At 35.4% G+C, this 14032-nt stretch overlaps 2 protein-coding genes across 2 annotated transcripts; both read left to right on the forward strand.

The window, feature by feature from the left end:
• The first annotated feature begins 143 nt into the window (after positions 1-143).
• LOC111378312 (micronuclear linker histone polyprotein-like) lies at positions 144-4968 on the forward strand. Its single transcript, XM_023001487.1, has 10 exons — positions 144-822; positions 922-1022; positions 1175-1264; positions 1349-1473; positions 2417-2558; positions 2594-2939; positions 3039-3139; positions 3292-3381; positions 3466-3590; positions 4534-4968. Exons 1-10 carry the CDS (start codon positions 294-296, stop codon positions 4676-4678), a joined length of 1794 nt encoding a protein of 597 aa, XP_022857255.1. The 5' UTR covers positions 144-293; the 3' UTR covers positions 4679-4968.
• Positions 4969-5517: 549 nt separating this feature from the next.
• LOC111385839 (RNA polymerase II-associated protein 3-like) lies at positions 5518-13406 on the forward strand. Its single transcript, XM_023010270.1, is given in 11 exon segments — positions 5518-5607; positions 6104-6202; positions 6499-6713; positions 6817-6941; positions 7020-7141; positions 7231-7313; positions 8925-9083; positions 9632-9727; positions 11391-11571; positions 11995-12092; positions 13017-13406. Coding segments are annotated over 7 exon segments (837 nt in total). The 5' UTR covers positions 5518-5607; positions 6104-6202; positions 6499-6587; the 3' UTR covers positions 11517-11571; positions 11995-12092; positions 13017-13406.
• The last annotated feature ends 626 nt before the right edge of the window (positions 13407-14032 follow it).

The following is a 14032-nucleotide window of genomic DNA, read 5'->3' on the forward strand; positions in this document are numbered from 1 at the left end:
CTGCTCCACGTGGATTTGGGATACTGTACTGCATTACAATATGAAGTTTCTATCATGGCTTCTTTTGGCAATGCCCCTTGTAATCAGAGCAACTTCCCTTCTAGGTGGTACATTTATGCCTAAAAATGTTGGGTTTGTACTGATCCTAGCTTTCTTCATTTGTACAGGACAATTTATTAAAGGACGGCTCGCCTGTTAGAGATGAGAAAGGTGGCTTGTTGGGGGTGCCATGGAAAGATTTCTCTAGAAGTGGTTTTAGTTTTGGGAGAGTGGGTACTTCCCAAGGATCGATCATGGAAGCTGATAAATATGGGCGAACTCGAGAAAACAAGTATGTCTCTAGAAAAAGTTCATTTGATGAAGCATCTGAAGAAGAAGAAGACGATGATGAAATTCGGTATCTTCAAAAGCTCAAAACTTCCCGAATGTCAGCTTCTCATAATACAGAGCATGGAGTCGAACCAAGGAGCCAGAAACTTAGGAGGATTTCTGGGGTAATGGATAGAGACCTTGATGGGTATGATGTAGGTGTTAGAGACTATAATATTTCGAGTTCAGGCAAAGAGAGTAAGAAACCCAGACCAGATAGAATATCCGAAGACACTGACTATGCAGAAGATGAAGAGTCGGTATCTGATGGTGAGCTAGAAACCAAGAATAAGAAACAATTAAAGGAGTCATTTGAAGTCTCGGTATCCTCTAAGGGGGAAAGGGCAATAACTACACGCCGGCAGGCCCTTCAAAAGGGTAGAGACATCTCCATGAGTTCGGATGCGAATTTTATTGAGTTTCCAAACGGGTTACCTCCCGCCCCTCCAAGAAGTGAGCATTCCTTCCTGTTGAACTCATTAAATGACACTGGGTCCATAGATTTCTGAGTCCACTTCTTGCTTATGATAACGTGGTTGGTTTGGTCCACAGAGCAAAAGGAGAAACTTTCTGAAATGGAACATCAACTTAAAAGAGCTGAGGCTGCTCAAAGGCGTAGGATTCAAAATGAGAAGGCTGCTCGTGAGTCTGAGGTTTGTACTTTCCATTTACTCCATATTCTCGTTTGTTTACTTTTATATGTATTTTGTGACAATTTTTACCTTAAAGAATCTATGTTTAAATTTACTGAAGGATGGATTATATGATGATATGATTTACTGATTAGCATTCCTGGAATTGACAGGCCGAAGCAATTAGGAAAATCCTGGGTCAAGATTCCAGTAGAAAACGACGAGAAGAGAAAATTAAGAAACGGAAAGAGCAGTTAGCACAGGTGACAAGATGTACATAGATACCATATTTCATATGGCACAGTAGATTTTCCTTTTGTTTACCCTAGTCATGTAAAATAATGTAGGAGAGGGCTGCCAATGCTACTGTTGCATCAAATGTTGTTAGATGGGTCATGGGTCCTTCAGGGACAACTGTGACATTTCCCGACGATATTGGCCTCCCAAGTATATTTGAATCCAAGCATTCCAGGTAATAGAGCAATATAGAGTGAATGATTCATATGTATTATACAGTGGCATGATCTGGCACACTATTATTATCTAGAGCATGTTTCACTCAGCTTAAAATGTTCATTTATAAGTAAATAAACTTTAGAATATGATATTTTTATAATATGAAATCAAAAATAAGTTAAATTGACAAGAAGGTAAAAATTACTTAAAAATAAGTAACTTTTTTTTTATAGTGAGCTTGTTTGGCTAAGCTTAAAAGTTTACTTATAAGTAAACAAGTAATTTAAAATACATAATTTGTTTTATTGGCGAAAGTTAGAAACAAAAGTTACTTATTTTAACACCGAGTAAAATTTACTTTCAAAAATGTAATTTTTTTTCTTTAATTGACGAGCATGTTTTGGGACAAAAAGTTACTTGAAAGTAACTTTACTTTAAGTTTAGCCAAGCATACTCTTATGGCAGGAAAAATAAATAAATAAACAATTGATCCAAATGCATTTGGAAATAAAAAGTTACTTTCAAAGTGGACAATACTGTTGTTTTCTAAATCTTTTTGATATATGCTCAAATCTTATTGGACACTATTTATTTCCACTTAATTTGGTTTCAATAGGAGGGAGGACTCTAAGACACATGATTACTATTTATTTTAAGATAAAAGCGAGCAATTTGTTTATGTTATGTTTGTTCCTGAAGTAGGAACTGGTCCATTTGTTCCTCAGTAGCTCTTTTCACAAAGGCTTAGGCTTCCTCGGTAAAGTCTAAGTAGAAGACATGATTTCTTGGAACTGATGTTTACTAGTTTTAAGTATGTTGAGCAAGTCATGTTCTCTTATTTTCTAGCTTAACCAAACAGTGTTCCATGATGGATTTAGTAGTGCAGCCTCTCTGTGCGAGAGGTGAAATCCAATCTTATGTTTTGCTTGCTGATTTGGTTTTTTGATGTGGACTACCAGTTATCCTCCCCCACGCGAGAAATGTGCTGGTCCTTCGTGTACAAATGCATACAAGTATCGAGATTCTGAGTCGAACCTCCCTCTTTGCAGCCTTCAGTGCTACAAGGCAATACACGAGAAGACACGACCTCTGTCTGCTTGTTGATTTTCTCCTGATTCTAATACGAGCACCTGCAGCGAGTTCTTGTTTCTGGGGTAATGGATAGAGACCTTGATGGGTATGATGTAGGTGTTAGAGACTATAATATTTCGAGTTCAGGCAAAGAGAGTAAGAAACCCAGACCAGATAGAATATCCGAAGACACTGACTATGCAGAAGATGAAGAGTCGGTATCTGATGGTGAGCTAGAAACCAAGAATAAGAAACAATTAAAGGAGTCATTTGAAGTCTCGGTATCCTCTAAGGGGGAAAGGGCAATAACTACACGCCGGCAGGCCCTTCAAAAGGGTAGAGACATCTCCATGAGTTTGGATGCGAATTTTATTGAGTTTCCAAACGGGTTACCTCCCGCCCCTCCAAGAAGTGAGCATTCCTTCCTGTTGAACTCATTAAATGACACTGGGTCCATAGATTTCTGAGTCCACTTCTTGCTTATGATAACGTGGTTGGTTTGGTCCACAGAGCAAAAGGAGAAACTTTCTGAAATGGAACATCAACTTAAAAGAGCTGAGGCTGCTCAAAGGCGTAGGATTCAAAATGAGAAGGCTGCTCGTGAGTCTGAGGTTTGTACTTTCCATTTACTCCATATTCTCGTTTGTTTACTTTTATATGTATTTTGTGACAATTTTTACCTTAAAGAATCTATGTTTAAATTTACTGAAGGATGGATTATATGATGATATGATTTACTGATTAGCATTCCTGGAATTGACAGGCCGAAGCAATTAGGAAAATCCTGGGTCAAGATTCCAGTAGAAAACGACGAGAAGAGAAAATTAAGAAACGGAAAGAGCAGTTAGCACAGGTGACAAGATGTACATAGATACCATATTTCATATGGCACAGTAGATTTTCCTTTTGTTTACCCTAGTCATGTAAAATAATGTAGGAGAGGGCTGCCAATGCTACTGTTGCATCAAATGTTGTTAGATGGGTCATGGGTCCTTCAGGGACAACTGTGACATTTCCCGACGATATTGGCCTCCCAAGTATATTTGAATCCAAGCATTCCAGGTAATAGAGCAATATAGAGTGAATGATTCATATGTATTATACAGTGGCATGATCTGGCACACTATTATTATCTAGAGCATGTTTCACTCAGCTTAAAATGTTCATTTATAAGTAAATAAACTTTAGAATATGATATTTTTATAATATGAAATCAAAAATAAGTTAAATTGACAAGAAGGTAAAAATTACTTAAAAATAAGTAACTTTTTTTTTATAGTGAGCTTGTTTGGCTAAGCTTAAAAGTTTACTTATAAGTAAACAAGTAATTTAAAATACATAATTTGTTTTATTGGCGAAAGTTAGAAACAAAAGTTACTTATTTTAACACCGAGTAAAATTTACTTTCAAAAATGTAATTTTTTTTCTTTAATTGACGAGCATGTTTTGGGACAAAAAGTTACTTGAAAGTAACTTTACTTTAAGTTTAGCCAAGCATACTCTTATGGCAGGAAAAATAAATAAATAAACAATTGATCCAAATGCATTTGGAAATAAAAAGTTACTTTCAAAGTGGACAATACTGTTGTTTTCTAAATCTTTTTGATATATGCTCAAATCTTATTGGACACTATTTATTTCCACTTAATTTGGTTTCAATAGGAGGGAGGACTCTAAGACACATGATTACTATTTATTTTAAGATAAAAGCGAGCAATTTGTTTATGTTATGTTTGTTCCTGAAGTAGGAACTGGTCCATTTGTTCCTCAGTAGCTCTTTTCACAAAGGCTTAGGCTTCCTCGGTAAAGTCTAAGTAGAAGACATGATTTCTTGGAACTGATGTTTACTAGTTTTAAGTATGTTGAGCAAGTCATGTTCTCTTATTTTCTAGCTTAACCAAACAGTGTTCCATGATGGATTTAGTAGTGCAGCCTCTCTGTGCGAGAGGTGAAATCCAATCTTATGTTTTGCTTGCTGATTTGGTTTTTTGATGTGGACTACCAGTTATCCTCCCCCACGCGAGAAATGTGCTGGTCCTTCGTGTACAAATGCATACAAGTATCGAGATTCTGAGTCGAACCTCCCTCTTTGCAGCCTTCAGTGCTACAAGGCAATACACGAGAAGACACGACCTCTGTCTGCTTGTTGATTTTCTCCTGATTCTAATACGAGCACCTGCAGCGAGTTCTTGTTGGCCTTGGTGTGTAAAAGGTCAATGGATGAGACATGTTTTTACTATGTAATAATGCTTTTTTAATGTAGCAGTAGCAGTAGCAGGGACTCAAGACCAAGATTTCATATTTAGACAAAGCATAGTGGAAATATAGCAGTTTAAACCGTGAATTGGATATTTCTACCTAAGCATATGTAAATTATATGGTCTAAAAATGGGTTTGTGGATCTTTCCTGTTACTTTTGAAAAATTCTTATGTTGAATCATTTGTTTGCTTGAATGGTTATCAGGCTAGTTGGCCTCGAACTAACACGGTACAGAAATGTTCATTTCTATGAGTCCAATGGGACAATTAACAAGTTCGTCTGGCTCACTCAATATTCAAAGCGTTCAATAGTTAAAGTGGGGCCATTTAAGAAAAGGAAGTTTTTCAATCACCGACTTGAATCGATTATCGAACAAGTTTTGAGAAGTTAATTCATATCCATGTTGAAATAAATTTTTATTAAGGTCGTAAGCCTATAAAGTTAAACTTAGTTTTTGGCTCTCATTAATTTTCATTCTATTACATTTTATTTTTCTTTCTCCTGTTTTTAATCACATAATTTGTTATAAAATAATATTACACGTATATCGAAAAAAAATTCTTCTTTTTCAACAACTCATTTTAAAAAAATATTAAGTTTTATCCTATGCGGTATGGCGATAAATCGTGCTTGCATTAATAATAATTATAATAATAACAGTGTACACGGCATGGCTATAGATCGTGTATGTTTCATTTACCAAACCGCGATTTTAACAGGAGTGCAAAACTCTTTAAACGGTCTTTTTGTACATTCTTTTGCTAGGAAATGGGATCAATGGCGAAAGTTCCCGCCAAGCGTACTCGCGATCAATTTCAAGTAATCTCTCTCTCTCTTTCACAATTTTTTTTTTTAATTTTTTGGCCCGTGTTGCTTTTTTTATGTACTTTTTTAAATTTGTCCAGTTTAATTTTGGCTTCATAGGTTATTATTCCGTGCCATTTAGTTTAATGGAACTAGGTGGATTTCTTTCTGAAAGTCTGAAATTTTTTATGAGTGAATGTATCAATGGTTAAATTTTTCAATTTGGTTCATTCGTTTCCAGTCCTTCTGGAATTAAAAAATTAAATCTTAAAAATTGGTCGTAATTTTTTTTTTTTTTTAATTCCTCCTTCCGTTTTCTGCTCTGTTTTCCATGTTATTCCATTTTCTTTTCTTTTCTTTTCTTTTCTTGGTTTTCATATTTTTCATTTCTGATCATTCAATGATAAATTGACTTGGAAAAATTTTAGATGGTTCCTGTTTATATTGGCTTGGGCACTGAGTTCACTTCAGAGTAATTTTATTTCTTTACTGGGATTTTTTGTTTTATCAGGACTTCGAAGGGCTATTGAATAACTTACAGGATTGGGAATCATCGTTCAAGGACACAGACAACAAATTGAAATCACAATCAGTTGGCAAGAACAAGTTGGTAATCTAATTTATATGCAAACTTGCATTCTTCAACCTATTCCATTTTTTTTCCTTCTTTTTATCATTTGATTTAATGGGTCAATAATTACTTCACATCAACATTTTCTAGAGAAATTGGTGCAAAGTCTGCCTTTTTCCTTTTAGTGTCTTCTGGATAGAATTGTTATTTATGTACAACTAGGTAATTACCACTCTCAATATAGTTTCTTTAGAAGTTTAATCGGTTTTCTTTGGCCTTTTGCACTCCTTCTCTAATTGCTATTTATCTCACTCCATGAACTTTTCTTTTCCAAGGATCTTCCAGCTCAGAGACATAGCATGAATAGTGCTAGTCAACATTCTAATGGCACTGGAGTTAATGTGAAACAACCAGTGGTAGAAGTATGGCTTCTGATAATTTAGGTTCTGGCAGACAATATGATTATTTGAAAGGCTACGACGCAATCCTTCATTCATCAGGTGGTTTAACGGTGGAAGAATCTGTGGATGCCAATTCAGAAAACGAGTTGGTATGCTATGCTGATTTTGAAACAGTTCAGTTATTATTGTACAGGATGAAAGGGTGCCTAGGTTCTTCTTGATGTTCATCTGGCCTTCCATGTTACTTTTCAGGGTAATGAGTTTTTCAAGCAGAAGAAATTTGATGAAGCAATAGCCTGCTACTCCCAAAGCATTGCTTTCTCACCAACTGCAGTAGCTTATGCAAACAGGGCTATGGCTTATATCAAAATCAGGAGGTCTTTTCTATTTATTCTACATATGATTTATGAATTTTGCAATGAAGAAGACAGTTATTTTTCGTATTTATTTATTAGATTCCAGGAGGCTGAGAATGATTGTACGGAGGCCTTAAATTTAGATGACTGCTACATAAAGGCATATTCTCGTTGAGCAACAGCTAGAAAAGAACTTGGGAAACTGAAAGAATCCATTGATGGTAGAGCCAAATTGATATGTTAAAACTGAAATATCTTTTCAATCACTTTCCTCGTATGCTCTGGCTGAAATAATTATAGCCAAATGCAGATGCTGCATTCGCTTTGAGATTGGAGCCACACAACCAAGAGATCAAGAAGCAGCATGTGGAAGTCAAATCTTTGTTGGAGAAGGTATAGATCATATCTTAGCAGGGTCTGAATGATATTGTTTCATAGTTTTGATATAAGATATATTTATCGGTTCATGGTAGAAAGTTTAAGCATGCCCCTCATGGCTGGGTCAAAAATCAGAATTGTTTTTACTGCTTGATGTGATGGTGCCCAAGGCACCTCTGGGCATCTGCTGGGATTCTATGGTTATGGTGCATGGCTTATTTTAAACTGCATGGGATGTTATAGTATGTTGCTAATTATTAACATGAACAACTGCAAGTTAGTCTACCTTATGGCATCTACAATTATATCTATAGAGGATAGTGGAGAAGCTCGAAGAACAATCTACATCTTATTTGCAACACTAAGGGGAAACATGCCTTGCTAATATATTGGATGGGTTATGGATAACTTATAACTGCGTTGAGAAGATTAGACTAGGAACTAGGATATTGAATTCTTTTTTGAGCTTGAGAAATCCATACATTTCAGGAGTTGAAAATCTTGGCTTCTATTAATAAGTAATCTAGCAGATGGAGAATGAGGTCATAAAATTCATTGCTCGATTGGATTTGCATTAAGATCGTTAAATATACATAATCATTACGTAAACATAAGAAGGTTCTTTTTCTGTTCTGAGTACAAAAGAGGAAAAGAGAAAAATATCTATGGCCTCCTTATTGCATTTTGTATAAAAAAATTTCATAACTGTAGGAATCAATTATAAAGTTAAAAATTGCTGATTCTTGGAAACAGTACTTTGAAATTGGAGTTGAGGAGAACTAATCTACAAGAATAATATGTCAGTTTCTTGGCTCAAAGTCGATGAAGACTTTTTGTGCACAATTATGCAACAAAATTCAAACAAAGGCTGAAACAAGTCTTTGAACAGTTTGCAGATCAAATCCAATTCTCTGTGCCTAACATCTGAGACATTTTCATAGAAGAACATTTCATAAAGCATGATATACATGTTTCACTATTTTGTTTCTGGTAAAACTTAGAAAACATAAGTGTTCTCAAACTTATGTTGGTTAAGCATAAGGCTAGTATCTTATAAGCCTTATAGCATACTGTGTATGTATATATGTAAGGCAGATGCATCTAAGCCCCTCAATTGTAGACAGCAACCAGAAAGGCCATTTAGGGCTGTCCACGTCAAGGCCTATCACTGAAAATATGGGTAGGTATGGGGTTATGAGGCTTCAAAGTGGTTAACTTTTGATGCTCAAAGAGGACGAGAAGTAGAATTTCTTGGTAGTGAAGAAACGGGAATAGTGTTTGTGGATATTGGGGTGTCCTGAGGTTGTTGGATGAAGGAAGAACATGTGTCGTGACTGTTATATTATGTGAACTGTGAAGTAAGAAATATCTATTATAATTGCTTAGATGCATGTGCCATAGTTTCTCTTCGTTCAACCTTTACTGTTCCGGAACTTCTTTTTGATCATATGGCAGGCTGTAAAGCTCCAAGGTATTCAGTGTGGTTAAAATGCTTAAATATTAAGGCTTCATCTCTGTACCCATTGTTTTTGGTTCTTGCTAAAGTCTTCTTCTAGACACTTTATGTTGCTGCTGTTTCTTTTTCCATTCCTTCTATTATCTTTTGTCATTGTATGTATTCTGTAGGAGATAATTAAGAAGACTTCTAGAGCAGCGGCAGACTCTTCATGGGGAGTACAGAGAGCGGGAGAGTTGAAGGTGGACAAGAGCAAATCTATTCACGAAGTCGAATCTGTCTCGACAACTTCTCCTGCTGGAGGAGTGGATGACATGGATAATTCCCAGGTCTGAACAATTGGAGTTCAACTTATTTTGGTTCTTGATTAACAGTTATCTTTTGAAGGATTAGTTGACTCTGAAGCAAAGTATCATGACTTAGGTCCAGTTAAGGCTTCTATGGGGTCTAACTTTTGATTAGGTGCCTGAAAGAATATAGCCCATTTGGTTCCACTAAAAAGTGGATTGATTCCCAATTCAACCACACATTCCATCAACTTTTATCAAAATCTAATAAAAATCTGATTTTTTTCTCTAAACCAAACAGGGGCATAATATCTTTGTCTTGTTAAGCAATGTCCTGATGCTACTTTTTGGTGATAAGAATTTTGGTTTGCCATGAACACTACAAATTTGGTAGCACATCTAAGGGCAATATTTTGTTATTGTTTGCCTGTGAAATATTTAAGTTATGAGAAGGTTTATTTTTGACTGGTTGGTTCAGGGACTAAAATATAATTATTATTTTTCCATCTTATGCTTTGTTATATCTTATGGCACTGCTTTTCTGGATGATGTCTATTTTATTTTCTTGAACTTTCAAAATTGGTAAACAGGATAGAGAACAACCTTCAAAGACATCTCTGGAAGTCGAAAGCAGTAGTTTGAGAACCCTCGGATCTGATGCGGGCACTGGTTTGGGGACTGTAAAGGTTTATTATGAGATCCTTGCTATGAGCTTTACTTATTGTATGTGTCCTGTGTGGGTTAGGAGTGATATACATAGATACGTTTATACTTTACTCAGAGACACTTTAGTCCTCCACTTATTCTGCTCTTTGACATGTTATATGGTCAACCTTTGGAGGACTATAAAGCTTAATAAAAACTCTCTTGCTTTTTCAGATCTAAAACGAACATCAGGCCCCTAGTTATTTTTTAAGTTACCATATTTCTGTTATTTCACTGTATTGTAGGAGTGTATCTGTACCAGAAAGTGGAACTTAGGTGGAGGATAGCAGTGGCAGGGAAAAATGGAAGGGGGACACAAGGTAGAAAATTATTCAATACAGAATTTTAGGAGCGTTGTATGACATTCAGAGTGACCAGGTTAAGGGCATTTTAGACAATTATCGTAATTTATGTAACTTTCTAGTTAGAAAGCCAAAGGGGTTTTGAGCTTTGTTGCAATAGTACGGTCTTACCCATGCTTGCTGTGTTCCGGGTATGAGGATAAAACATTTTCTGTCATAACATTCAGTAACTTGTACGGGCTCCCTCCTGTTTTGAACAGTGATTCGAAATTGTTTTCTTGATGGATGCTCAGAAATTTACCATTGTGCCAAAGAATACCCGTGGATGGAAAATTGGTCAAATTTTGCAAATTTTACTACAACAGGAAAAGTGGAAAACTGACATGTATACACTCATAATCCAATATATTTAGATGTCTGGCTGGATTGATGGGATGGTGCATTTCGACTAAAATGATTGTGTTGAATGCCCACAGATCACTATTTTAATGATTCATTCCCCTTCATCTTCCAAAAAGGAAAAGAATACAGAATAATTCGATGGAACCAGTTGGCTGTAGGTTAAAAGTTTTAATGAATCAAATCATTTGCGTAAAAGGCAAATGCCTCTTTTTCTCTTGAAGTTGTTGGGATTCATTTGTAATAAGAAGTCGTTGACAATTTGAAAGGTCTTAACATAAAATTTCCTTCTATCTGCAATCTGTGATTTGGTGGTAATCCATTCTATAGTTATTCTCATTACTTCTCCTGGGATAATGATGGATCCCATGATCAAGTCATTCTTTTACTAGCTCAAGAAAAAATATATATGGCTATAATGCAAACAGATAATAGGTCCTATTCTGTGCAGTTTTCATGGGAAAAAATGTTGCTAGACAACAGTATGGAGACTCCCTGTTTTTCATTTTGAAAACTCGAAGCTAGCCTTTTTAATTTCTTAAAAATTGAGAACAATAACTAAGTTACATGTTTGGAATTCACTCTGTACAAGCATTATAGAGATTGCAATTCTTGGTTTTTATTTTGATGAGCAAGTAATCTGTCCATAGGCAGAAAAAATATGGTGAGATGCCCGTGGAGAGTCTTGACAGTTAATGTCAGAAGTATAATATGATGGGGCATCATTGATTGGTTAGATTCTATGATCTTTGGGATTGGATTAAAGCATTATCTTGCTGTTTTTATGTGATATTCATGAATAGAGATTCTGATAGTGAGGACTATTTGTATCATATTTGCTTTTAGATGTAAAATATCACGGTATAACGTGTCTTGGTCTTAAATTTGCTGCTTCACGCTCGCTCTCTCTCATTGTAATCTGTTCTGATTGAAATTTTTTTAGAGTAAACACAAATATGGAAAGCAAGAACTGAAGGCATCCGTGCAAGAGCTTGCTGCCAGAGCTGCTAATCTCGCCAAGGCAAGCTGCAAAACATATTGCCGTGGCAGATTCAGCTTATCAGTTTGAGGTTTCTTAGCGGGGACTTTTGGGTGACCGTAATCTACAGGCTCGCTTATTGAAGGTCAAATTCATTGTCATTTTCTCTTCCACTCTTACTTTTTTTCTTTTTTAGTTACAGGCAGTTTGTCAAAAAATTGAATATAAGTTTAGTTGTTCAAATGTGACCTATTCCATTTATGACAAAACGGAAATGGATAGCATACTATCAAAGAAGAAAAAGATCATTTGATATGTGGCTTCTTATCCTTATTTTTTGTATTTTATTAATTTTGAAATATAAATAAGTGTTGCCCACTTATCAGGTGACACCAGCAACTGCATTACCAGGATATTTAAAAATGCACTGTCTGCTTCGATGCTTATTGACATGATTAGGTGTATTGCCACCTTTTTCATGTAAGTTATATAGTTTTTATGATATGTGGTGGAAATTTTTATGCTTGTAATTGAATGCTAACATATATTTAAATATTCTGTTTGGCAGGGCAGATATGGATTTAGGTGTAAAATACTTGGAGAAGTTAACCAAGGTCCCCAGATTTGACATTGTCATCATGTGCCTTTCACCATCGGATAAGGCTGGTATGTCTAAGCAAGCATTTTAGTGATGTAATTTCATGGATTATATGTTGTCTATACTTCTACTTTAGCAGAGATCTTGTCTAAATGATTAATTTCGTCATAAATGTATTATAAAGAGGGTTGAATTTCACTGCCTTCACATCATAGCTTTTGATATGCCATTAACATAATTGTTGGTTCTTGGTTTTATTATCCATTACATGCATTTAATACTTAATCTTACTAACCACCTCACTAGGGATTCATCTGTTGTTACAGGATTAATGCTGGCATTTATTTTAAATAAATGATTTCTTTTTAGTGTAAAATAAATTGAACTTTGTTACCATATTTAATAAGACTTGTAATTGGGGTTTGACTTTTGTGAGAATGCATTGCTGGATTAACATTTTATCAACCTGTAATATAATACACATCAAATTTCAGAATGGAGACATGTTAGGAGTTAGGAGATAGTACCAAAGAAAATGGTTCATGCATTAGGAAATAAAAATAAGGATTTTATCTTTAGCTGCTTTCTTTTTACACGACGCAACCTTTCTTGTCTCCCTAAATTTCTTTCAATACCCAGATCTTGTTGGTCCTACAATACTTTCTTGGTTAGTGAGAGCTTTTAATTGGATGCTGAATTTTTACGTCTCGCTGACTTACTGCACATCTTCTCTAAGTTTATCGCATCCCAATACTTGCAGCACTTCTTAGTTCCAAAGCTATTAATTGGACAGAAATCTGACTTTCATTATCTTTAAGGTTGATGTCTAGGATTTAGTCCCATGTCAATAACTTTGTTTGCTTTAATTAAGGGTGGCGTTATTGAGAAGTGGATTATAGACAAGTTTTGCAAGTTCAGCTTCTTTTGAGAGTTGGTTTGTACCATTATCACTTCAAATCCTTTTAACCGAATTGAATTTCCTCTGAAATCAGATCTTCATAAGATGTGGGACGAAGTATTCAGCAAGGGAAATCTAGACTGCAGAGAATCTTGGTAATCTGCGCTCGAAGTTTGGTGTAAAACAATGATGGGAATTGTGCTTTGGATGACTGATTTCATTCCAAGTTTTGGTCAATTTCTTTGAGGCAAATCTCTTAAGCGTTCGAGCTGGAAAACAAGTTATCGTCGCTTAAAGTACCTTGTTACTTGCAGATGTATGATAAAACTACTTGAACTTCTTTGGTGCAGAAATCACGAGGCTGGTACATTTTGATGCACACTTAGATTTCATTTTAAATTGATCTATGCGTCATTGTTGTAAATGTCTTATTTCTACATTTTTTCTGAATTTGTCTAATGGGAACTTCTTTTCTCGGGCTGAATGCACTGGCTCGGGCCAAAAACATATCTGGCACCGGCACCGGCACCGGCACTGCACAACTACTGCACTCTATCGTAAGTCATCTCCTTAATTCATGGAATTTCCTTAATTGATAATCAGCCATGCTAAATGGTCAGGACCACATCTAGACAAACCTCCCACCAATAGAAGGCACCACATGGCCAGGGCCCTATCTTTATCCATTGATAATTATGCCGTAAAAAGATGTTTCTTGGAAACACGTCAATCTACCGTCGTGGTGATGAAATGTAAAATTAAATTAAAAGTTTAGAGATGATTAAAATTTTGCTGGAAGATCAATGACCACGGGAAGAAAATTACCCTAATGATAATTAAAATTTATGCATTGGTTTTCTGTTGAAAAGGGTGCCCGAAGAAAACTTTATCCACTTAATATTTGACTACGTAAATTCAATGTTTCCTTCGGATTTTTATTTATTTATTTTTGGCGTTATATTTTTACATATAATCATTCAACAAAATTGAAAATACTAATGGTGCATAATTAGCTAAAATAAGTACTTAGAAGTTGCAAGTAAATTGAATTATAATTATTTTTGAAGATAAGAAAGAGAAATTATTTATTTGGAAAGTCACATTTGGAAG

The sequence above is a fragment of the Olea europaea genome, chromosome 3 (assembly GCF_002742605.1).
Source record: "Olea europaea var. sylvestris chromosome 3, O_europaea_v1, whole genome shotgun sequence".
Lineage (NCBI taxonomy): Eukaryota > Viridiplantae > Streptophyta > Magnoliopsida > Lamiales > Oleaceae > Olea > Olea europaea.

Coding starts and splice junctions, on each gene's coding strand:
- LOC111378312 (XM_023001487.1), top strand. CDS start 294: ATGGAAGCTGATAAATATGGGCGAACTCGAGAAAACAAGTATGTCTCT. Junction 1,474..2,416: donor TTTGAATCCAAGCATTCCAG/GTAATAGAGCAA, acceptor GTGGACTACCAG/TTATCCTCCCCCACGCGAGA. Junction 2,940..3,038: donor ACCTCCCGCCCCTCCAAGAA/GTGAGCATTCCT, acceptor TTTGGTCCACAG/AGCAAAAGGAGAAACTTTCT.